Source organism: Dama dama, chromosome 23, assembly GCF_033118175.1.
Source record: "Dama dama isolate Ldn47 chromosome 23, ASM3311817v1, whole genome shotgun sequence".
In the NCBI taxonomy this organism is placed as follows: Eukaryota; Metazoa; Chordata; class Mammalia; order Artiodactyla; family Cervidae; genus Dama; species Dama dama.
This window is the reverse complement of record NC_083703.1, coordinates 69,708,888-69,733,658: the sequence shown is the minus strand read 5'-3', so window position 1 is coordinate 69,733,658 and position 24,771 is coordinate 69,708,888. Positions and strand designations below refer to the sequence as shown.

Below are 24,771 nucleotides of genomic sequence, written 5' to 3'. Positions count from 1 at the left end.
CAGCTTCATACTACATGCAGGCCTAGAAGGGAGGTGGAGTAGAGGTATAAGTACAGAAACAGACAATACTAGAAGGTGGAAATAGGGGAGGCAAACACACAGTGCAACAATGGCTACCACAAAGTAATAACTTGATGGGGAAGGGGAAGAAAGAAATTCTTTATGAATTCTAAACACATACAAATGAGCTAAGTATTTCCATCCTCCCCTTCCAACTACTTTCTACCATAAATCCTTTGTAGATTCCCAAAACATAATAAATTTCACAAGGCTGAAAATAATGAATAGGATTTAACCTCACTGACTGAACCTAAGAGGCACATATAAGCCTCAAAATACGTGTTTTAAGTAAGAGCAATTTTATTACTTCTTTACATGGAAACTTCACTAAGAAGGTATTAACGGGCACAGATTCTAGGAAAAACTGCTTTAACAATGAAAACTTCTCTGTGGGAGGTGATGACACACTTGAAGTAACTTAAATAATTTAAAAATTCATGAATTCTGGATTATTTGAAATTCCAACAATAAACATGCATTACCTTTTTAATAAGAAAAAATGTAAGAAAAGTGTAAATATACATTCAAAGAGAAATCCGTCACCCAGTCTATTAATCACAAATTCCTAAAGAGTAAAACTCAACTAGTGCAGAAGGTTCTGTGTACTATTCTCTTAACAACTCAAAAGTAGTAAGAAATACTCACTCATCCTCATCCCGAGGTCTCTTTAATGGCTTTATATCCTCTTTAGGAGGAGCAAAATAGCCATCATCTTCAGGTTCATCTTTAATCCGTGGTGGACTGAAGAGAAAAAAAATTGTTAGCCAGTGAGTGTTGGAAAATCCACATTACAAAAGTAATGCAAAGTTGGGAGAAGAAGCTAACAGAAGGATAATGACATACATGTGTACATATTAAAAGGTTCTCCTTGAGCACTTTTTTCTCACTTAATTCTCACCGCAACAGTGTCTTCATTTTACAGATGAAGAGGTGTGATCAAGGTCAGGGATCAGAACCCCTCATTTTCAGTCAGTATTCTTTCCATGACCTCTTGGTTCTCTTTGCCAACACAATCCACATCACAGTTAGGAACAAACCTAAGTTATTTCTTTCCCTTGTTTGAGGGATCTACTGTGTATCTGACCCCACAAGCGATCTGAATTGATTATTCTAGTGCTCCAAAAGCTAAAATAAAGCTTTCACCAAAAAAGGAATAAAAATATATTCCCCAAACTTGAGGCTCAGAACAAAAAAACTGAAGTCACTCTAAGCCTAAATCTGTTCACTGTTCAACTTCCTCCTTCGGTTTACTTTATACACAGAAGAGTACCTTGTCCTATTTTTGTTAGCATTTTGCCTTCTCAATGTAAAAAGATGATTCTGTTAGATGACTATGTTGAACCAAAAAAGAGAAGAGAACAAATTAAAAAACCAAAGGGGCCAGCCACCACCACAGCCTGGGGTGTTCCCAGGCCTGGCACATCTTGTCAGAACCTCACTGCTCACAGCCAGAAGCATCCACAAGGTTAACTCACTCAGCACAAGGAATGGCCTCCAGACACAAAGAAAGTCACACCATCTCTAAGGGGGCCAAGGGATAAGCACCCAGATTTAGCTGCCAAATAAAGTCAGCATATTCACAGGGTTTCAATGCTGTCCCTGCCCCTCCCTTCCCCACAAGCATACTGGATGCCCTTGCTTGCAAATGAACTTAAGTATTTACAGAGATTAACTTTCCCTCCTTATTTATGCACACTCCCCAAAGGCCAACTTCCATAGCTGCTTCTCCCCTCCACAGAAACCACTGATACCAACCCAAGGGTTCAAAATCTCCAAAAGCTTTGCACCAGAAAGAAAGCAATGCTGCCACTTACCCAACTAGTTAAGTAAATGCTAGATCCTAGTACTATCATAAGTGAGGTTAAAAGCACATGGGAAGGCTTACTAGGCCTGAAGAAAAAAATTTAAAAACCCTAGAAAACTGTTCCAATTCAGTGAGGCATGTGGAATCTCTACCAAGACAAAGATGCAAGGTGGCGAGCAGACCAACAAAGCGAACACATCAACCACGGCCTCAAAGGGTGTGCTTCTTATCATCTAACCCAGAAAGGATCAAATCAAACCCAGGACTCCACACCAAGTCCAGAGAGCCTAATCATATCTTAGTCTTAGTTTAATAAAAGTCCAAGGCCATCTCCTGGCAGAAAATAGTTGCCCTGTGTTCAGTCAGTTATCTAAAGAATCAGAATGCCTAGCTTACAGCTCTAATGCTTCTTGAACTTTATTATTCTGCATTCCTGGAACAGTTACAGAACATGCCTGAAGAGGGCATTTGCTTCTCCTGGGGTAAGGAACCCAGAGTACATGGCACAATTTTCAAAATTGTTCTCAAATGAAACTGAAAGTTCAAAATTTCAAGAAAGCAAAACTCTCAAAACATTTTGCCCTGGATAATAAGGCAAACACTCCCAACAACTCCTGGTAAATCCATTCTGCCATTCAGTGGAGCAGGTTAGAATATGTTATTTATTTTTTTTGAAACTAGAGGAAACATTTGGACTTATTTTAGGGAGCTGCAGCTGATGAGGAAAACAGAATCTAAATGGCCCCACAAAGGAAAGGAAAGGTGACCTCTGGATTGTGGTGACCTCTCTGGAAAAGTGACCTCTCCTTCTGGAAAAAGAGATAAAATACTTGTGCTCAAATCTACACCTCTCCCTAAAATGCAGATCAAATCAGTTTCTATATATGAGCTACCAAGGAATACTACCAAGGAATTCAGAGTAGGGGTTTTTTAGGAAACTCCAAAATTACTATTGACTAAGAATAGAGTTTCTTTTAGGGGGTGATGAAAATGTTTTGAAATTAGATAGAGGGTAGTGGGGGAGGTTATATAACCTTGTGAAAAACTAAAAACCAATCAACTGTACACTTTAAAGGGGTATATTTTATGGAAGTGTAAATTATATCTCAATTAAAAAAAAAAAAAACTTCTTCCTGCCAACCTTCTCCACTCAAAATAGCCTTCTATAAAATGTGCTGGTCGGTCTTGCTAAATGGCACTCTAGAAATGCTCTCATTGGCTAAGACCAAGTCCTTTCACTGCCAACTTCCTTGAAAACCTGGAGATGGCCAGGTCAGTGCATTTTAGGTGAACTCAAACAACAGTGCAACATGGGCAGCTGGCCTGCTGGACACACACGGAGAAAGAGAAGCCAAGACAGCAGAGTCTTACCTAGAAAAGCCATTTTCCTTCTCCTTTTTTATTTTTGCATCCCCAGAAGCTTTAATCTGAAAGGTAAAACAGCAGTAACTGATTAGTATCTTAAAAGGACTAAAGCTGAAGAAGTCTCTACCTTACTTGAGATGATTCTGCCTCTACTCCTGAGGAATCTTGATCCCAGACTGACTCTTAATAGCAAAATTGAACAGGTGAACCAAAGGTCTTGACACTTTTCTAAGACTCCTTTTTTACAGTTCTTTACTGGGAAGTGTTTCCCTTCAAAACGGTGGCTTTTTACCTTTAAATGAGGGTAGGTCCCCTCCCTCAATAAATACACTCCACTTCTCAAAGATGTGCCCTCGGCAGAGCAGACAGGAAATAAAAAAACAAACCCAAATGAAAAGGAATACTTTATTTCCCATCTTCACTGACTTAGGCAAAGTATATTCATGTTTGCCCTCCTTCAACTTTCCAGACAAAAATATACACATAGACACATGCATAGGGTACCAATGAAAGAATACAAAAAAGAAAAAAAAAAAAAAGTACAGTGGCTGCCTCCACCACAGGAAAGATCGAGGACAGTGAGTTGAGGGTTAAAGGGAGATTATTTTTCATTACTGTCCCCTATTCTATACTGTCTGAATTTACCAAGTCCATCCAGCATTACTTTTTGAGAAACTAAAAAACTTAAGGCTAGGCACAGTACTACTACTCATTCATAGCCAGATGAGCTTATTTTGGGAAGGCTTGTGCTGGTTATACTGGAACCAAAAGCCACAAAAAGCACCAGTGTCACTAAATTTTCACTCAGGAAGAAGTTTCATTCAACAGAGGACCAATGTGGTATTAGGCCTTCTCTCAAAAACAAAAAACTGATTTTCCCCAAGACAGAAAACTGACTTTTCCAGAAGTCCTACATCCCTCAATTTACCATATAAAGTAAGGTAATGACATGGATAGATTTGGTACATGAAATACAGTGGTAGAGTTTGGTTTTCATCATTTAAGACTCTGGTAGGCTCTGACATCTCTTGACACAGACTTTTTCACTCAAAGGTCAGGGGATGACGAAATTCTTCCTATAAAACAATTATCCTTCAATAAAAAAATAAATTTAAAAAAAAATGGTCAGAGGATCTTACTTCTCAATGAAGGTACTTTCATGACTTGCTTTCAAAGGTAAACAAAATGAAAAATACACCCCACACCTCTTCCTTCTCCACTGGGAAGTTCTGTACCTTTTCTTCCTTTCGTTTTTCCTTGTCTCTGTCTTTGTGTTTGTCTTTATGCTTCTCTGAACTTCCATCTTTGTGTTTGGTTTTCTCCTTCTCTTTGTGTTTCTTTTCAGAATCTTTATGTTCACTGTGAAAATAAGACACAAACAGTAAGCCCAGAGTAGGGACCACAGGATTCATTTCACAAGATTAACTCACAAGATGCCCTGAGATAACATGAACCATGGAAACTTACAATGCTTTAAATAACCAGTCCTGACAGAAAATTTAAGCAGAAACTCTTCACTACATCAGACTTTATCTTGCTTAATGTCTTAAGTTTTTCAAAGAGCAAAGGAATCAAAGGGAGAAACACAGTTATTTTAAACATACTAGGACATTTTTTTTAAAGTGTCTATGATACAACAAACCCATTGTATTTCTACAACATTCTACCAGCAAAAAACTATAATGAAAGCTCCAACTTGAGCACTCACATCTGATGTGAGGAGGTAAGAACAGCTCACCAAAAATCATTTAGTGGCTCAGTGCCAGACTGGAGACATACCATAAATGTGGCCACGCCTGGGCTTTGTGCAGTGAGCAGCCGACACAGTCGGTGTTTCCTGCCAGCTGAGGAAGAGCTAGTCACTTCTACAAGGGGCTCCTAAATCCTGCTTGGTCCTTTCCTCACAATAAGAAAAGCCCGATCTCAAAGCAAGGGCATGCTTTGAGGGCCTGTTTTTCAAAGCCTTGCTTTTAAAGGTGTTTGTGTACACACTGGTAATACTATTAAAAAAAAAAAAGTGCTACTCCTCAGGAAAACAAAACATGACATTATAAAACAAGAACCATTAAAATATTCATACCCTGGGGTCTAGCTCCTGGAGATTTCTCTCTGGGAAAAGCATTACAGAAAGATGTTCACTTTGATGCTTCACATGATGAAAAAACAAACAAGAACAAACAAATAAAAAACCACCAAGAAACCAGATAGAGCCTTTGTAAATAATCAGAGGGGGAAACTGTGATATACCAAAGCTATACATCACAGTTATCATTATGTAGCTGTTATGCTATAATTTGTGAGTCCTGTAATTACACATGATAAATTTAAGACAAGCAAAAAAAAAATACGGAATATATAAAATAACTGCAGTTACATAGAAACATGCAAGTGGACAAAAACTAAGGAGCAAAATTCAGGAGCTGTATTTTAAGGTGGCAGGACACTGGATGACTATTTTCTTCAGTGCACTGGGCAGGCAGCTTAGGAACCCTGCTCACTGCAGCAGCCAATATGTTCCACAAGTTACCAAAAGAGAACGTGAATTCAAGGGCTATGAACTGGGGGTCATCCCTAGAAACAGGATAGCTGACAACAACCCCAGCTGACAGACAGCCAATCCTACAGGCAGCACAGGCTCTTGCTTTTCCTACCATAGACTGTATTTCCCATCTGTCACATTTACCACATTCAGCCCAGGAAAAAAAAACAAACAGATTTTACCAGCAATGAGGTCATTAGGTTACAACCATTCCATGAAGTTTGTGCTAAAGAGATCTGGCTAGCATTTTCAGCTACACCCAAGGTCAGAAAGGGAGAAACAGATGATACCAGTCAGGTGAAAGCCCCAGAACCTGGGTCAGGACACCAAGTGGTATCAACCACATCTCTGGAAACAAAAGGAGCCCCAACTAATGATGGGGGCTTGGATAATAAATCAGCAAAAACTATGAAATCCAGCCAAGAGGGCAGGGTGATGAGTATAAACAGGACTACAGGTTTAGGGAAGACCCAGAACTATCAACAGAGGAAAAATAAAGCAATGTCCACTTTCCTTGGTTTATATATTCCTCCCTCTGTGTTGTTCTCATTAATTAGGTTGTTATTTAGATGTGCCACACACTGGAAAATAACAGATTTCTATGTAAGTCCAGTTTTGTGTGTTTTTTTTTAAATTCTAGTGTGCTAGCGCATGATGATCAATTTTTCCCACCATGCTTTTTACTCTTAGCGTTGTTACGAAGTCACTCTAAGCAATGTGCTCTCATAATCCGTTTTCACCACAGCAGTGTTTTAGAAACAACTTATTCTTTATTTTGTACAAAATGGATACCAATTACAATAATGCTCTTACTTTCAGGTCTCCTGAATTCTTTCAGCATTAGCATACTCAAAGAGTAGTTGTCAGGATTGCAATTGATTCTTCAGGAGTTTACATATATGAAATCACAGGCCCATGGCTTTGACACTACCAGCAGAATGTGTGAGCTTACTATTTTATGTACAAGCACTGAAGTTTCAGCTTTGTTTTGAACATTAACTCTAAGAGGAATTAAAGGTCATCTAAAGAAGTTTCTGCCTAAAAGCAAAAAATCTGGAACAATGACATCCATAATATTAATGATTAGATATACTTTCCCCCCAGAATAAGAAAAAAGGACAAACTTAAGCAAGCAATATGTTCAGTGCTTTCACATACATTATTTCACTCAGTTCTCAGAACACCTCTGTGAAGAAGTCTTTATTATTCTCTTGCTGCCGCTGCTGCGTCACTTCAGTCGTGTCTGACTCTGTGAGACCCCATAGATGGCAGCCCATCAGGCTACCCCGTCCCTGTGATTCTCCAGGCAAGAACAATGGAGTAGGTTGCCATTTCCTTCTCCAATGCATGAAAGTGAAAAGTGAAAGTGAAGTCGCTCAGTCGTGTCCGACTCCTAGCGACCCCATTGACCACAGCCTACCAGGCTCCTCCGTCCATGGGATTTTCCAGGCAAGAGTACTGGAGTGGGGTGCCATTGCCTCCTACTGATTAAGAAACAGAGGAGCCAGTGGTTCAAAGTCTTATTCCAAGTTACAGTGTTAGAAAGAAGGGGAGCTGGGATTTAAACTCAGCATTTCCATCTCTGAGTTCAGAGCACCTTCTACTAGATCAGTATCATTACATTTCCATGAAGCTGACAGCCACCACTTAAGGGAAGCCTAGTGTTAAAGAGACAAAGACATGGGCAGTCTAAGACTTGATGTATAAAGTTAAAAGATTTTCCTCTACCATCAACCTTCTAGACAAGACCTAGGATATCGGAAATGATAAAACTCTGGGATAGCTACCTCTGAGACTGTCTTCCCATGAAACTAAAAGGCTGATTCAGGAATCTGAGTTTAGGAATGCTCTACAGTCCTTATTCCTTTATGTTCCACCTCTTTGCCTCCGCTGCCCTAGTTGCTTTGTTCTCTTTCTCAATGAAAGCAATTCTTAGAACATGATTCTGTTATACTAGAAAACTGGCTTTCTGGTCTCCTGGCAATCACAGCATGGGAACCATGAGTATACACTCCAGTTTTCAGCTTTGCTATTCATTATCATGCCACACAGAGATCAGGGAAAAGAAGTCAACAAGTGACATGGCAGTGGCACTGATCCTCAGGCCAACCCCAGGTAAGAGAAAGAAGTCAGTACTTCCTCTGCCTGCTAACCAGAGGGAAATCTATTCAGGAAATTCAAAGTTTCTGCTAGTGTGGTAATCCCTTTGTAGGTCACAATTAATTGCAAAGTCCAAAAGAGATGAAACTACCAACTTGACTTTCAAAGGCATCTCACTCTCCTCTATTCCCAATTGTTTAGATAGAAGAGAACCAGTTTGCATTTTTATACTGAGTTCAGAAGATTCAGAGTTAAGGAACATCTTGTGGTACAAGCCATTCCATTGGGGACTGTTAGAAATGTGGGTTTACGAAGCTGTATTAAGTCTCTGAACACAATGCTAACATCGTGTCTACTTGTCATGGGCTGTTCCTGTCCCTGCCTCCAGAAACAGAGACCAGAGTACCGGGAGTCCTACCCCCTCGTCCATACCCCGACACCGACAGGAGTGCTGCCAAAAGCAAACCGCAGGGTCAGTCTTCCCGAGGTATCTACCGGAAGTGAGCAGCAGATGCTTTTGGAGGTCAAAGTCTTGTGACACAGAAGCATGTCGAAGGCTGTGCCGTGCAAGTCAGAAGCAGGATTTGGCCAGTGGTACAAATGCAGCCAATCTGGGATCAGTGAGGCTGACTCATCATCATTCAGGATTTCCTACCATGTACCTCTTTTTCCAAAAGACTTAAAACTGGCTTGACTTTCACAGTGGCTTAAAGGGCATTACCTTTCCACTGATGATAGTGAGATGATGGAAATTCTGACCACTGCAAAAGAGGAGTTCATATGTTGACTATCTTGTTTTAAGAGATGTTACCCATGTCTATGTACTGATCCCACTACTTTTCCATACACAATACACACAATATGTAAAAGTCACAGAATGGGTTGTAAATAAAACTGAGGACTAGAATACTGGCCAGTTTGGGGCAGCAGTACAGGTGACTCCAATACTGAAGAAACTTCAGTGTGGCTAAATAAGAAAAATAAACTAGAAAAACTTAATAATGATCATAGTAAGGAAACCCAGAGATGTGAAGAACAAATACACTTTAAGAATGAGTTTAGTCTGGGGTACAGTGAACGCTAAAATACAGACAGTAGCTGGCATTCCTAGAATCTCCGAAATGGTCACACTTTTGGATAAAATATAAATTTCATCATCAGGAACTCAGAAAGCATCCAATTATTGGGTATACACAAAAGCTGACTCCTTGGCTTGGGCTCATATCTGTTTGGGGATAAAATCTACCAAACATCAGAGTCTGGACAAGCAAAAGTCAATGCCAAAGAGAATAAATGGGAAGATCCAACACAGCAAAAACAAAAAATTCAGGGAGACAAGTTAAATTATTTGTCCCACTGGCAAGTAGTGGAGCCAGAGTTTGAACCCAGGCCATCTGAAGCCCATGCATCTAACCATGCACTCCCACTATACTGCCCCTCTGGCTGCTTCCAAAAGAGATCCAGCTGATATCTCACTGTATCCATCATACCTCTTGTGTGACTCTTGGTGGACCTGTGCAGATAAAACAAGAGAGTTGACCCAGGCTCCCCTAGGCACTTACGAAGAAGGATGAGAGAGACGGTGGAAGTAGGGAGGTGGCAGCAGGAAGCCCAAGACAGAAAAATATTCTTCTTCTGCCTCGAGAAGGCATTTGCTGCCTCTTTAGGAAAAAACCCCGGTCTGATCCTCTGGGAAACTAGGATGTTGGCTATGGGAAACCATTTAAATCTGCTAAAGAAAACTAAAACAATGGTCTGTCCTCTATCACTAATAAAAATATTTAGCAGACACTTAAACAGTACAAAGTCCCAGGCACTCTTCTAAGCAATTTAATCCCCATAACAAAACTCTGACATAAATATCTTCATTTTACACATATGGAAACTGAGACACAGGAAGGTTCAGTAACTCACCCAAGAAAATATATCTAATGAGCAATGACTAGGATTTAAACTCAGGAAGTCATGCCTTTGACCATTCTGGTGCCTTACTCCCCAAATAAGGCAAAAAGGAAACACTGCTAGGAAGAGAAGGGGGAGCCTCTTTATCTTCTGAGAATAGGACCTAGCCACTAATGGCTAAGAGAACAAACTCATTCCAGCGACCTGCCCATTTCCTCAAGGCAACAGCCCCCCGAAGGGTGCAGTCAATGGAGTCATAGTGGATTCCTCTGGGAGAGCCTAGAAAGATCTGCGAAAGGAAGAAATCCATGGCCCTTCAAAGGAAAGCAGATAATTAAAGCTTAAGTAACATTTGTTAAATCAAAATTTTTAGGTAGATAAATTCTAAAGTTGCCTCTGAAAAAAACCACAGAAGCTAGTTTCTGAAAGGCTTTAAGAAGTGAAGATTTCTTTATTTACTTATTTTTGGGCATATGGGATCTTAGTCCCCTACCAGAGATCAAACCCAGGACCCCTGCATTGGAAGCGCAGACTTGTAATCACTGAACCACCAAGGAAGTTCCCAGATTTCTTAATGCTCATCCACCATTATAAGGTTAATAGGCAAAATCCCAACAGTTATTAAAACCTGGTAGTTGAGTGGAATCTTACAGAACTCCCATTTCTCCTCTAAGTTCTTTCTCTCTATTAACAGGGTAAATAGTCACCCAGTTACTCAAGCTAGGAATCCTTTTTCTTAGACAACCCCCCCATGTCACTTGTGACTAAGTCTTATATTTCCCTTTCTCAACTATTTTCAGCGGCTTCTTGCTCCCTTCAGAATCAAATCTCAGCTTCCTGAAATAGTATTTAGGAGTTCTGCATCAAGCAACTTTTTGGAGGCCCCATTTTCTAATCCATCCTATTAACCTAGGCAACCACCTAACTGGATTTTCCCCAGAGCAAAGTACATGACAGCCCTTCCATATTTTATCTTTTCTCACTGTCTAAAATGTCACTCTTTCTAGCCATCACCTTCCCTTGTCAAGATCTTAACCATCTTTCCATGGCTAGCTCAAATACCCTTTCCACCCCGAAAAGGCTTTAACAACAACAACAACAAAAAGACTACAGGTCATCATAATAGGGCTAGGTATCATTGAAAACTAGAGCACCAAATTTGCTATCATCAATAAGTAACTACTAAATTAGATTCAACTACCAAAATCAACAGCTTCAATTTATTAGAATGGCAATTCTATCAGGCTTTGTGATACTCATCATAATCTCATCAATTACTGAGTATGTTAGTTTCCAAACAGCTTTTATATGCATATTTACATTGAATTCTCCCTTACACACTTGAAAGCTTGACCAGGCTAGTGTTGCTATTAACATTCAACCAAAGTGGAAAAAGATGCAGAAGTTAAGCGGCTTGGATAAGGACACACAGCTAGTCAACGATAGGACTGGGCCTCTCCACTTCTAATTCAGTGTGCTTTTCACTACATCACATGAATATGGTGGTGATACTCGGCCTCATTTCTTAACTACCCAACCTCTTCCACTTAACTATGTTAATTGTCCATTTCCCCAAGACAGGCTGCTATGAGAACGTGTAGATAAATGGAGGGCTTCAGCAATAAGCTGCCCCCGCCCCACCCCCCAAAAAAAGCAGTAAACACATCTTTTTAAATCTGATTATTTGCAGAAAAATTTCCCTAATCTGAGAACCAGTTGATTAATTCCAGTGCATTTTCCTAAAAATCTATTTCTCTCAACTTTAATTCAGGTAGGATATGTAACTGAAGGGAAGGCAGAAACCAAAAGCATCCTTATTCTCACACTGACTGTATAAATTAGTACTACCAACAGGGTTGAAAAAGCACTTCCCTTACTATATTTCACAGCATTGCTGTTCTATCTTCCCTGGATTTCCACAAATTTTTCACTCCACTCTGAGGATCAGGTTTAAAAAAGACAAGAGATGCACACAGTCAAAAGTTGGCAGGAGAAATCTTAAGTTTCACATGTGATAGTCCTTTATTTTCTAAAATAAGCACCCCCAACTGCTTTTAATGATGTTGTATATATGACAGGTCTAGTATTAAAGATAACTTATGCTAAGAATGCAACCTTTCAAGAGAAGTATCTGGGTCAAATCCTACAAGCTCAGTGATTCTTTAGCATCTAGTCAGAGAATTCCTTTTGTTTCTTTAGAGAAGATTTATATATTGCTTTAAAAGACTATAAGTGCTAAATATCAAAGCTAACAGAAAAAAGCAGTATCAGAGACAGATAATAGAAGAAATTATTTTTATTTGACTTTGGTATAAATTTCCTATATGCCAGATAGTCAGAGACGGGGTTTTCACAAGGTCAGAATTTAATGAGGTTAATACTTCTAGTGCCAAAACGTCTAGGGATTTGGGGCCAAAAAGAAAGAGGCAGCATCTGAAAGGATCCGGCATTGTAAAACCTAAGTTGCCTACCATATGCATGAGAAAGAGGTGCTTGTATTTAAACACAGACAGTTTAGCGACACAACTAACTTCTTCGGGAGAGAGATTTGCTTTACCTTACATCAGGTCCTTTAAAGTCACACTAGGACTTAGAAGCCCTGGTCTCTCAGCCTCACTCTGTGACCACACTGCTGTGTGACCTGGGGCCTGTCGCCTCAGACTCATGTCCACACACAAAAGACATGAAATAGAATGACCTTTAACACCCCACTTCCCCTATGGAGCATCTTGGATGAGAATAATAAGAGGAGGAAGTACATGAATAAGATGGGATCTCCTGAGAGGTAGGTCTAAATCCCATCTGTCTCAGAAAGGCTCATTTCCCATTCTCTGACACTCCAAGTATGCAGTACAACATTACTATGCAGGAGAAAGAGGCCTCCTGGATTTGGGTCCTAAGTGTAACCTAATGAAAAATCATTGATGCCAGGATCTAGCAGAGAAGGAAGGAATATAGAAACACATTACTGTAGAACTTGTTTCTTCATAATAGATGGCCACAAAAGTAGGCAGGGTTGATGAGCAAAATTTTAAAATAAAGCATTTTGGAACAGAACATACTAAATCTTAATTATTCTGGGCTTCAGAGGTGATTAAACAATCCTCAAGGATTCCTTAATGTGCTGAAGAAGAAAAAGAAACCCAAAACTACCAGAAAGATCAGAAGTCATTTAAAAAGGAACACAGTGTACAGGATTTTACTGGACCATAACCAATACACTTGCTTTGTTGCAAAGCGGCAGTGTGTCAACAGAGGTCAAAACAGGAAGTACTTAAAAGTCTGCTTACAACACATCATCTGGTTAAACTGTCGTAAACTTACTCACATGTGAATTAGAGATCCAGGGCTAGATTTAGTCGTGTGTAAACAAAACCTAGGGACAGGTTCTTTCAATGCCTTTTGGCAAACAGGCTATTATTTTTCAAGTATTCTGATTAGAAAATAAAGAAAATATTAAAAGGCACAAAACTGCACAGAATAAACTCCTGAATTTGCCTATCCTATAATCGTGGAAAAGTACACTTTTAAGGAAGACAAGAAAGTTCAGTTGAGGAAGGTTAAGTAAACTAGTCAACATCACAAGACACTTAAGTGGAGAGACCAGAACCAGGAGACGTTCTTCTAGACAGACAAGAAAGCCCTTGTGGACTTCAAGAAAAATGATGTCAAAATTACATCCTTGGGTTTCCCTGGTGGCTCAGTGGTACAGAACCTGCCTGCCAAAGCAGAAGACACAGGTTAGATCCCTGATCTGGGAAGATCCCACATGCCATGGAGCAACTAAAACTGTGCATCCCTCAACTACAGAAGCCTGTTCACCATAAAGCCTGTGCTCCACAACAAGAGAAGCCACCGCAATGAAAAGCCTGCAAACAGAGACAAGCCCACGCAGCAAAGACCCAGCGCTGCCATAAATAAAAACTTTTAAAAAATAAGATGAATAAGGCTTTAAAAAAAATTACATTCTAAAATTTTTTAACAGATTTTGGTAAATCAGGACAGGGATCGAACTTCTGTCCCAAAGCCTTTTTATGCCACTTCTACCTAATTCTTTTCTTCCATCACAAATAGCAAATTATGGCTGGTGAAGTAAGATGTGTCAGAGAATAAAACGCCCATTTTTTAAAAGCTTATGGCTTAAATAGTAACTTCTATCCTTTTAAAGTCTTTTTTTGGACAGATTTCAGGTTAAGATAAAAATTAGTTTTTCTTCATCTGATCCATGTGTAAGCATTTTCCTCAGATGATTAAGTTCTTCATAGTCAAGACTATCTCATATATTTTTGGCCCTTCACATCAACTAGCACATCATAAATATGGCAAGCAAGATAAAAATTCTTGTTTGACATGATCAGCAATTCTACTCCTAAGTATACACCCAAAAGAATTGAAAGCAGGGACTCCAGACACTTGTACACCCTGGTGCATAGCAGTATTATTCACAATAGCGAAAAGGTGGAAACAATCCAAGCATCCAACAACAGATGAAAGAATTTAATTGTGGCAGGCATGCAATGAAATATTATTCCACTATAAATAAAAATGGAATTCTGATACTCAGTAAAATGGATGAACCTTGAAAACATTATGCTAAGGAAAATAAGCCAGACACAAAAACGAAAAATACTTTATGACTCCACTTACCTGACTGAGGTAGCTAGAATAGAACAATTCAGAGACAGAAAATAGAAGCTGCTAAAGGACAGGAGGAAGGGGAAATAAGAAGTATTATTTAAGAAGTACCGAGATTATCTGGAATGATGAAGAAGTTCTAAAGATGGATACTAGGGATGGTTGTACAATACAGTGAATGCCACTTCCCCCAAATGACAAACTTTATGTTCTACATATTTCAGACAGAAACACACACAAAAAGTGTTTGAAATGTGGGATGACCAAAGGGAACTCTCCTACAGAATATTGAGAATATGCGAAAAGGAGAGAGACGATGGTAACTGGTGTAACCATAGGTACACCACTCACTGATTCAATAAATATATACTACTAAGTACCACCTATCTGTCAGGTACTACAGTAAGCCTTGAGGACATAAATGAAGACAACAGACCCCAATGTTGTTCCCAGGGACATCAAGAGTCAAACAGGTCACATAGAAAAGTAGAGAGACAATTACAACACCACCACAACTTGGTAACGACTGTGAGAGGGATATATTCAAGGTGCCAGAGAACCCTTAAAAATGGTACTTTAACATGGGGGCAGGGGGGGACAGGCAGAAAAGATACCCGAAAGAAGAACTCTAAGCTGCAATTAAAAGAATGTTATTAGGAGGGCAACAGAGTCTTCCAGAACCAGTAACAGCATATTTGAAAACCTAGAGGTATTCAGAAGACACTCTGTGTTTTGAGCAACAGAAAAGCAGTTAAGGGAGACTAGAAATGGAAGGTGAAAGAAGGGTGAATCACAAGAGATGCAGCAGAGAAAGACAGCCAGACTTAGAGAATCATTCTGCAATCTGGAATGAGAAGATGAAAAAGGTAGACAGAAAAGTGGAAAGCCAGGGGAAGTTAGTTTCAAGGCCTCAGCCCAGAACATGGTGTACCTTGGCGAATGTTCCATGTGTATTTTACTGCTGAGTATAATATTCTATAAATGTCAATTAAATCAGGCTCATTGATGATGTTTAAAGTCTTCTATATCCTTGATGATTTTCCTATCAATTGAGAAAGAGGTAGCAAAATCTAACTATAAATATTATTTCTCTTTGCAATTCTAACAGTTTTCACTTCATCTATTTTGAGACTCTGATGTCAGTTATAACTGATTATATTAACATTTATAACTGTTCATACTCTTTGCTACTGTTCATTCGTGTCCCAACTCTTTGTGAACCCATGGACTCTATAGTCTGCACGGCTCCTCTGTTCAAGGAATTTTCCAGACAATAATACTGGAGTGGGTTGCCATTTCCTACTCCAAGGCTCTTCCTGAGGCAGGAGACTGAACCTGCCTCTCTTGCACTGGCAGGCAGAGCCACCAGGGAAGCTTTGTACCTGTTACGTCCTCTTGATTATTAGTCCCTTTCTTTATCATTATGAAATGAACTTCTTTATTCCTGGCAATAATCTTTGCTCTCAAATCTACATAGATATTAATATTAGGTAGATGACTACAAACTGAAGAAAAGGTGCATGTGAACCGGATTCAACTATTAGTACTAAAACTAAATTTACTGGACTAATGGAAACTAGATAATCAAGTGATAAGAAATGAGCAAGTTGTGGGGAAAGACCACAGGAGTGGTAGATGATTCCTGAAGAAACATCCTCACTACAGAAAATTAATCTGGTTATTTTAATGATTCATAAAGACTTCTTCCCTTAAAATTTTCATTTAAAATTTTTTAATGATTATAAAAAGACAGAAAGAATTCACTTTATCATGCCTTTTCCATGATAAGCCTTATTTTTAATAATTTTTAAAAATAAAAGTAGCATATATATAGAATGCAGAGTTCAAAGAGTTATCACAAAATAAAGCTACAATGTGATTGCCACAAAAGTCAAGAAAAATACCACTGATACCACTCCAGAAGTACCCCTCATACCATTTTACAACCGCTACCTTTCCTTCCTCACCAAAGATAACTATGACCCTGGATTCTAAAGGTCTTGATTAATTTTTCTGTTTTTCAGTCTCAAACAAATTGAAGCATACACTATGTAGTTTTTGGCTAGTTTTCTTCATTCAACATAGATTTGTGGAATTCACCTATGTTTATTACTTTCATATTTATTTATATATAGTATCCTAAGATATAATAGGAATATACCACACTTTATCCATTTTACTACTAACGGGCATTTGGGAGATTTTTACTTTGGGGTTATTAAAAACAATGCAGCTCTAAATATCTTTTTACCTGCCCTTTGGTGCCCATATACACACATTTCTGTTGCGAATATACTTGGGAATGGAATTCTTAGGTTACAAGGTATACATATGTTAATTTTAGAAGACACAGCTAAGTAGTTTCGTGAAATGATTCAACAATTTAGAGTCCCATCAGACATGGGACTGTTCCACACCATTTGAAGGTCTTAGAATTAGCATTATTTTAATAATTAGCTATTATTACATTGCGTAGGATATTATATTGAAGTTGCATTTCCCTGATGAATGTATTTTTTTTTTTTTTTTGTTATGTTGGTACATTTTATTCTTTCTTAAATTCTTAAACTGGTCTTGTGTTCGTACAACAGCACATATTCCTGTGAACCTATTTATATTTTGGAATTTTAGTAGAAAGAAATGCTATCAGTTAATATTTGGGTTGATAAGGCATAAAAATATGGAATGCTTCACAAATTTTCGTGTCAACCTTGTACATGGGCCATGCTAATCTTCTCTGTATCGTTCCAATTTTAGTATATGTGCTGCCAAAGCGAGCACTCCCTGATGAATGATGTTGAGCACCTTCTAGTGTTTCCACTGGCCATTTGGATATCTTCTTTTGTGAAGAGTTTGCTCCATCCTCTCATGAATTTTTCTGCTGGATTATCTGTCTCATTTTTATTTACTTGTAGATTTTTGTATACACTGGAGAAAAACTTTTGACCATGTATTTATGTTAAAAATATTTTGTCTATAGACAATAAGCCGACCTAATGAAGTAGTTCTAAGAGACTCTAGGTTGAAGGCACTTGTGCCTTAAGTTCCTTCCCACAAAATTTAGACAATTATGGGAATATCATACGGCTTTCCCCCAACAACTGCCTTTAACTCAAAATGGAAGTTTAAGTCCTCATTTTCAATAAGTAGTCCTACACCTAAAGATACCCTGTCTTTGGGCTTAACCACCTGCCACCTACACCAAAAAAAGGAGGCAAAATGAACAAGAAAACATCTTTCTGATCCCTCCTGGATCCCAGAGGGCAACACCTCTGAGTTTCATTTACACTGGTGATCACTGGCTTTTGTGAGAACTGAAGCCCTCTGGTAAACTGATGAAAGCTAGGAATGGTCTCTTCAGGAACATCTCATATACCCAACCTTTTGTATATGATTTCAGGGACTAATAGACCATGGAAGCCTAAGTTAAGAATTTTTAAACTTAAACCCTTTAAAGTACAGAAAGAAGAAAAATATCAATCTATATCTATCAAGTTTCCAATCCAGTCACCTTTTATCAAAGCAAGTTCTCTGGACACTTGATGAAATGCCATCCTGTGTTAACAATTTACCATACTTGCTTTGGACATTCTGATCTGAATGAACAATGGCATCGCCAGTAAGGCTTGAATTATCAAGGCCATCCATGTATTTACCTGTGGTTCAAGTTCAGGCCTATTTCAAGTAAGCCAAGCCTACTTGAATGACGAGGGATCTGAATGACGAGGGACCTGAACGACGATGGACCTGAATGAGGAGGGACCTGAATGAGGAGGGACCTGAACGTCGAGGGGCCTGAAAGGCGAGGGGCCTGAATGAAGAGGGGCATGAACGACGAGGGGCCTGAACCGAGGAGGAGGGGCCTGAATGGCGAGGAGCCTGATGGTTCAGCCCTTACCTGTTGCTGTGCTTGGACTTCTCTCGGTCTTTCTCCTTGTCCTTCTTGTGCTCTTTGTGCCGGTGTTCTCGATCTTTATGCTTATCTTTGTGTTTATGAGAATCTGCAACCATAAGAGATGAGTCAGTTATGAGGAGTCATGCGCTATTTCCTGCCCATCTACCTTGATGAGCTGGTCAAGAAGCACAATGACAGGACTTCAATGGCATGGTAGCCATCTATAATAGCATATTCCACTGGAGAAAAAGACTTCACAAACCAGCCCAGACAAGGCATCCCATTACCCTACCTCTAAAACCAAGATATGTTATAAGCACGAAGAGAAGGGGGAGCCAATTCTACTGTAAAAGAAGGTAACAGTTGGCATTCTTCTCCCTAGACCTGATACCAGGAAAACTAAGCCATAAACGATTCAAAGGATAAATCTTGAACACCACCTCTCAAGATCAGATGGTTATCTATGTAACTTGTGGAAAATCCAAACCTTAAGAGATACAAGTTTTTAAATCAACTTAAAGCAGTATAATTTCTACATAGCAAGATACATTTCAAAGATACAGAGTAGTAAGTCCAGCAGACATATTCACAGACATAATCCCTACCACAATCAAAATTTAGAACATTTCCATCATCTCTGGAAGTCTCCTTTGTGCCCACTCCTAGTCAATCCCCATTTTTACCTCCAGCCTGAAGCAACCACTGATCCGCTAGCGCAATAGATTAGATTTATCTAAATTTCTAGTTTCATATAAATGGAACTACAGGATATCCTCTTTTGGGTCTGATTTCTTTCACTCAACATATTTTTGTCATTCAACCATGTTGTTGGATATATCAGTAGTTGGTTAGATTTTACTGGAACGGTAATACATTGTTGGGATACACTGCAATTTATCCATTCACCTGCTGAGGGACATTTGAGCTATTTTCAGGCACTGGCTTTTTTATGAATAAATCTGCTATGAACTTTCACATACAAGTCCTTGTATAGACATGTTTTAATTTCTCTTGGGTATATACTTAATGATGAAGTTACAGGGTCACCTGTAAGTGTATGTTTTACTTTACAGGAAACTGCTAAACTGTACTGCAAAGTGATTATACCATTATACAGTCCCACCAGCAATGGATTAGAGTTCCAACTACTGCAAATTCTCACCAACATCTAATAAAATCAGTCTAATTTTAGCTATTCTAGCAGGTATGTAGTGGTATCTCACTGTGGTTTTAATGCAGTTTACTGATTAAATGATGGGCATCTTTTCATATGCAGACTGGCCACTCATATCTTCTTTGGTAAAGTATCTCTTCAAGTCTTTTCTCCACTTAAAAAAACGTGTTTGCCTTATTACTGTGTTCTTTATTTGAATCCCTGGTGGCTCAGCGGTAAAAAATCCCCCTGCAATGCAGGAGATGAGGGTCTGATCCCTGGGTCAGGAAAATCCCCTGGAAAAGGAAATGGCAATCCACTCCAGTATTCTTGCCTGGGAAATACCATGGACAGAAGAGCCTGGTGGGCGACAGTCTGTGGGGTTGCAAAAGAGTTGGACACAACTTATCAACTACACCATCACCACCACGAGTTCTTTATATATCATGCATTACAATTTTTTGGTTAGACATGAGTATTGTGAACATTCTTTCTTCTAGGAGTTTTATACAGAGGTAAGAGGCAGGGAACATTTTTTAAATCTATAATGACGTACAGCACCGTTTTTTGTTTTTGTTTTTTTTTAAAGACTGCCTTTTCCCCATTGAACTGCCATGGGCCTCTTAACTGGAAATGAAGTGACCACAAAATTGTAGATCTGTTACTAGACCCCAACACAGAGTATATTAACTCCTAAAACGTCAAAGTAGAGCTTTTTTTCCATAGTAATTTTGAGAGCAGATAATACAAGTACTTTATCTTTGTACCTTCTCAAAATTGTTTTGGCTATTCTGTCTTCTGTATTTCCATATGAATTTTAGATTTAGTTGGTTGATTTCCTAAAGAAAAAAAAAGCCAGCTAGGAGTTTGTGTTCATAGGACAACTTGCAGAGACGTTACATCAAAACACTGTGTCCTTTGATCCATGAACATGGTTATCTCTTTCTACTTTTTTAGGTTAGTGACTCTCAAATTTTAGTGTATCAGAATTAATCCAAGGGCATATTAAAAATGCAGCTCACTGGAGTCAGGTCACCTTAATGTTGACTGTCAATCAATTGGAAGTTTATGTATTCAACGCATGTGGTAGTTTTAAAATATGTCCAACAGATTCTTTGATACTCCTCCTTTCAAGTTGCGGCCTAATTTCATTCTCCTTAAGTATGGGCTAGACGTAGTAACTCACCCCTAAAAACAGGATAAAGTGGAAATGTCAGTGGGCAGGCCATCAAAGGCATTGGATCTTTCTCCTTGCCCTGGGCGAAGACAGTTGCCACACTGTTAGGACACTCAAGCAGCCCTGTGGAGAGGCCTATCTGGTGAGGAAGTGAAACTTCCTGCTAATAGTTATGTGAATGAACCACCTTGGAAGTGGGTCCTCTAAGTTAAACCTCCAGATGACTGCCAACTCAGACTCTGAACCAAAACCACCCAGCTAAGCTCTTTCTGGATTCCTGGTTCACACGAACTGTGTGAGAAAACAGATGTTTATTTAAGATGCTAAATTTTGAGATAACATGCTTAATAACAACAGACAACAATAATGTACAGACAACATGTGTGTTCTACACCACTCCTTGCTCACAGCAAAAATAAGTCACATTTGGCATAATCTGTTAAATATCTATTCTGTGCTAGGCCCTAGAGAAACAGAATTTGCATGACCATTACCCTAGCTATAAGAAACTCGCATCTCACCGAGATGGGAAAATAAAAGCATGTGGTATCAGAACCCAATCTTCCATATAGCATAGAGAACCCATCAACTTCTGAAAATCTCAAGTCCAAAATTTTAAAATGCTGTCAATCTGATACAAAGCTGTTAGCCCCATTTACCTGATAATAATTAATACATTGATTTCTTCTGCCCCCAACAAGTACTTACAGTTAAAATAATAACAACAACTGACAAACCATGCCACTAGCACTACAACCAGAATGAAGCCTGGTTCATTGACTTTGTTTACAGGCCAGATTTAATAAACAAACAACAGAACATGAGCATCTGCTATTATGGCCCAAGGCTATGGCAGCGACACAATGTTTTTTTTTAATTATTCTGTGTATACAAACACATAAAAATGTCTGAAAAAGACTAGAAGACAGACACCAAATGTTAAAAGTAGTCTGGGTAGTAAATTTATGAGTAACTTGAGTTTTTGTGTGTATACTTTGCCTTTTTCTCCAATTTTTCCCCCAAGATGAGTCACTTTCATAATAAAAAATAGAAGTTAAAAAAATTACCAGGCTTTAAAACTTTGACAAATACTGGTGTACACAAGGAAAAAGTAATATTATTAACTCACTAAAAAGCTTTAAAGAAAAAGAAAACTAAGTAAAAGATAAATTGAAAATAATTCCAGGTAGGTTTTAGATAACCAGTCTGCCAAAAACATTATTATTTTAAGTGTGCAAGACCTCAAAGCTGATTTTTAAAGCCAAATCCCCAATTCTTTCAAAGCTATTGCTAATCTAAAAACATAAAACCAAAATGTCTGGTAAAAAACTTGAAAGTTGTAGCTAAAAATTCCACCAGTGCAAATAAAACCTAGGTCAAAGATCTGAACCCCAAGTGTCCCTATTTAAAAGTTATCACATGTCTACTATATGTTCAAATTGTGCTATGTGTGCTGTGACGGGTATCAAAAATAACATATGTCAATGTCTTTAAATATCCTAATAGCTGTAGTATAGTACTACAGGGGAGGCTGGACCTTCGGAGGAGAAATGATAGGGAGGCAGAATGGAATGAGTTGATCTGAACAACAAAAGTGTGTAAACAAGCCTAAATAACCAATGGACAGGGAAACCATCACAGAGTAGATCTGCACTAGGTAAACTGATAGATAGCTTTTACATATGCATACGGAAATACTTCCAGGTGAACGATGTCTGCAATTAGCTTTAAAATACTGTCAGCTCCACCCCCCCCCCCCAATGGGGGGATATGGGGATAGATAAAACAAGACTGGCAAGAGGTTGATGTTAATAGTTATTGAAGAGGCAGATAAGACACATGGCAGCTCGTTGTATTACTCTACTTAGATAGGCTTGAAACTTCAGAATAAAAAGTTAAACACTTATTTTTAAGCTTTTCCCTTCCAATACCCTATTTTTTTCTTATTATATAAGGGTAAGGCAAGGAGAAGACTAGCCTAGTCCAAGAGAGGATTTGTGTTAAGGAGCAGTAAGAGATAAAGCTTGATAAAATTAACCCAAGAGTCAGGGTGTCCTACTCTTAGGATGACAAGGAGCCACTTCAAGCAGAAAAGGAACAAAATGAAAGCCATACATAAGGAAGATTAACTGAAGGGCAGTGTGGGTAGAAGGTAAAAGTAAAAGCAAAACAACTAGCTAGTGTTTTTGAAGCAATCTAGAAAAAAGTGATAGCAAAGAGGCTGAGAAAAAAATGTAAAAGTATGTTGAAAAAAATGGAAGTAGAATTCAGTTCTAGGAACTCATGGGATGTGTGATCAATAAATGCAGAGGAGTCAAAGAAGATTCAAAGACTCTAAGTCAAGGTGGTTAGAACAAGGTGCCTCAGAAGAAGACACTGCAGAACAAAAATGTGGAAAACAAAAAGACTGAAGAAATGATGAAACTAACTCAAGTCCTATTGTATTTAAGGTAACAGTGGGACATTTAAAAATGCTGGACAGAAGAGAAGCCAGTAAGTAAAAACTGAAGCCAATAAGGGCACAATGATGTATGTCCCCCATGGAGAAAATGTTTGTAGACAGCATACTAATGGATTTGAAGATTACTTTTAGTACATACTCTTTCCCTTAACTGGAGTTCATCTAAGAATAGATATTATTAAAAATGTTTTGTAGAAAGGATCTTGCCCCTTTAATCACCTGTTAAACGCAGCAAAAACTGTGTTGATTTTGACTAACAGAAATGAAAGGCACAAGCCATTGCATATTAAATCATCAGAACACCTCATTCACCCTCCTAATAACAAATGTTTCAAATCCCGGAATTCAAATATTTAAGATGAAGACACAGGAGGAAGACCACTGAAATCCTGGAGAAGACAGAAGACATTAATAACTAATTCCTTTCACTTTATCTTAAGGATAGATATGTAAACAAATCGAGAAAACAGGAATCAACATCTTTTGTTACAGTTATCTAAGATGTTCCTAAGGTCAACAATGTTCTGAGGTAAAGAGACTTCCAAATGACAAAAGAGGTTAAGTATCTGTGTCTTCCCCAGTTGCAGGAATAGTTGCTAGATATCACTACAAACTTCCAGATGTGTAAGCTGGATTCAGAAAAGGCAGAGGAACCAGAGATCAAATTGCCAACATCCGCTGGACCATCGAAAAAACAAGAGTGTTTCAGAAAAACATCTACTTCTGCTTTAATAACTAGGCCAAAGCCTTTGACTGTGTGGATCACAGCAAACTGTGGAAAATTCTGAAAGAGATGGGAATACCAGACCACCTGAACCTGACTCCTGAGAAATCTGTATGCAGGTCAAGAAGCAACAGGTTAGAACTGGACATGGAACAACAGACTGGTTCCAAAGGGAAAGGAATACATCAAGGCTGTATATTGTCACCCTGCTTATTTAACTTACGCAGAGTACATCATGCAAAATACTGGGCTGGATGAAGCACAAACTGGGATCAAGATTGCTGGGAAAAATATCAATAACCTCAGATGTGCAGGTGACACCACACTTATGGCAGAAAGTGAAGAAGAACTAGAGAGCCTCTTGATGAAAGTGAAAAAGGAGAGTGAAAAAGTTGGCTTAAAACTCAATATTCAGAAAACTATCATCAAGGCATCTGGTCCCATCACTTCATGGCAAATAGATGAGGAAACAATAGAAACAATGAGAGACTTTGCTTTTCGTGGCTCCAAAATCACTGCAGATGGTGACTGCAGCCATGAAATTAAAAGACGCTTACTCCTTGGAAGAAAAGTTATGACCAACTTAAGAGAGCATATTAAAAAGCAGAGACATTACTTTGCCAACAAATGCCCGTCCAGTCAAAGCTATGGTTCTTCCAGTAGTCATGTATGTATGTAAGAGTTGGACTATAAAGAAAGCTGAGCACCAAAGACTTGATGCTTTTGAACTGTGGTGTTGGAGGAGACTCTTGAGAGTCCCCTGGACAGCAAGGAGATCCAACCAGTCCATCCTAAAGGAAATCAGTCCTGAATATTCATGGAAAGGACTGATGCTGAGGCTTAAACTCCAATACTCTGGCCACCTGATGTGAAGAATTGACTCACTGGAAAAGACTCTGATGCTGGGAAAGATTGAAGGCGGGAGAAGGGGATGACAGAGGATGAGATGGTTGGAT

General features: G+C 38.8%; 1 protein-coding gene and 1 non-coding gene across 2 annotated transcripts in view; both read right to left on the bottom strand.

Annotated features, from left to right (window-relative positions):
* The window catches only part of TOP1 (DNA topoisomerase I), a 69,425-nt gene that overhangs the window by 35,063 nt on the left and 9,591 nt on the right, over nt 1–24,771 (bottom strand). The window contains exons 2-5 of the mRNA XM_061127285.1: nt 18,304–18,406; nt 4,465–4,588; nt 3,236–3,291; nt 706–801 (exon numbers count right to left, since the gene is read on the bottom strand). Of these exons, the coding sequence (XP_060983268.1) occupies nt 706–801; nt 3,236–3,291; nt 4,465–4,588; nt 18,304–18,406 (379 nt within the window). The remainder of the gene's footprint in view (nt 1–705; nt 802–3,235; nt 3,292–4,464; nt 4,589–18,303; nt 18,407–24,771) is intronic.
* On the bottom strand, nt 17,080–17,186 carry LOC133045292 (U6 spliceosomal RNA). Its single transcript, XR_009690172.1, has one exon. It is a non-coding gene; the product is annotated as a U6 spliceosomal RNA (small nuclear RNA).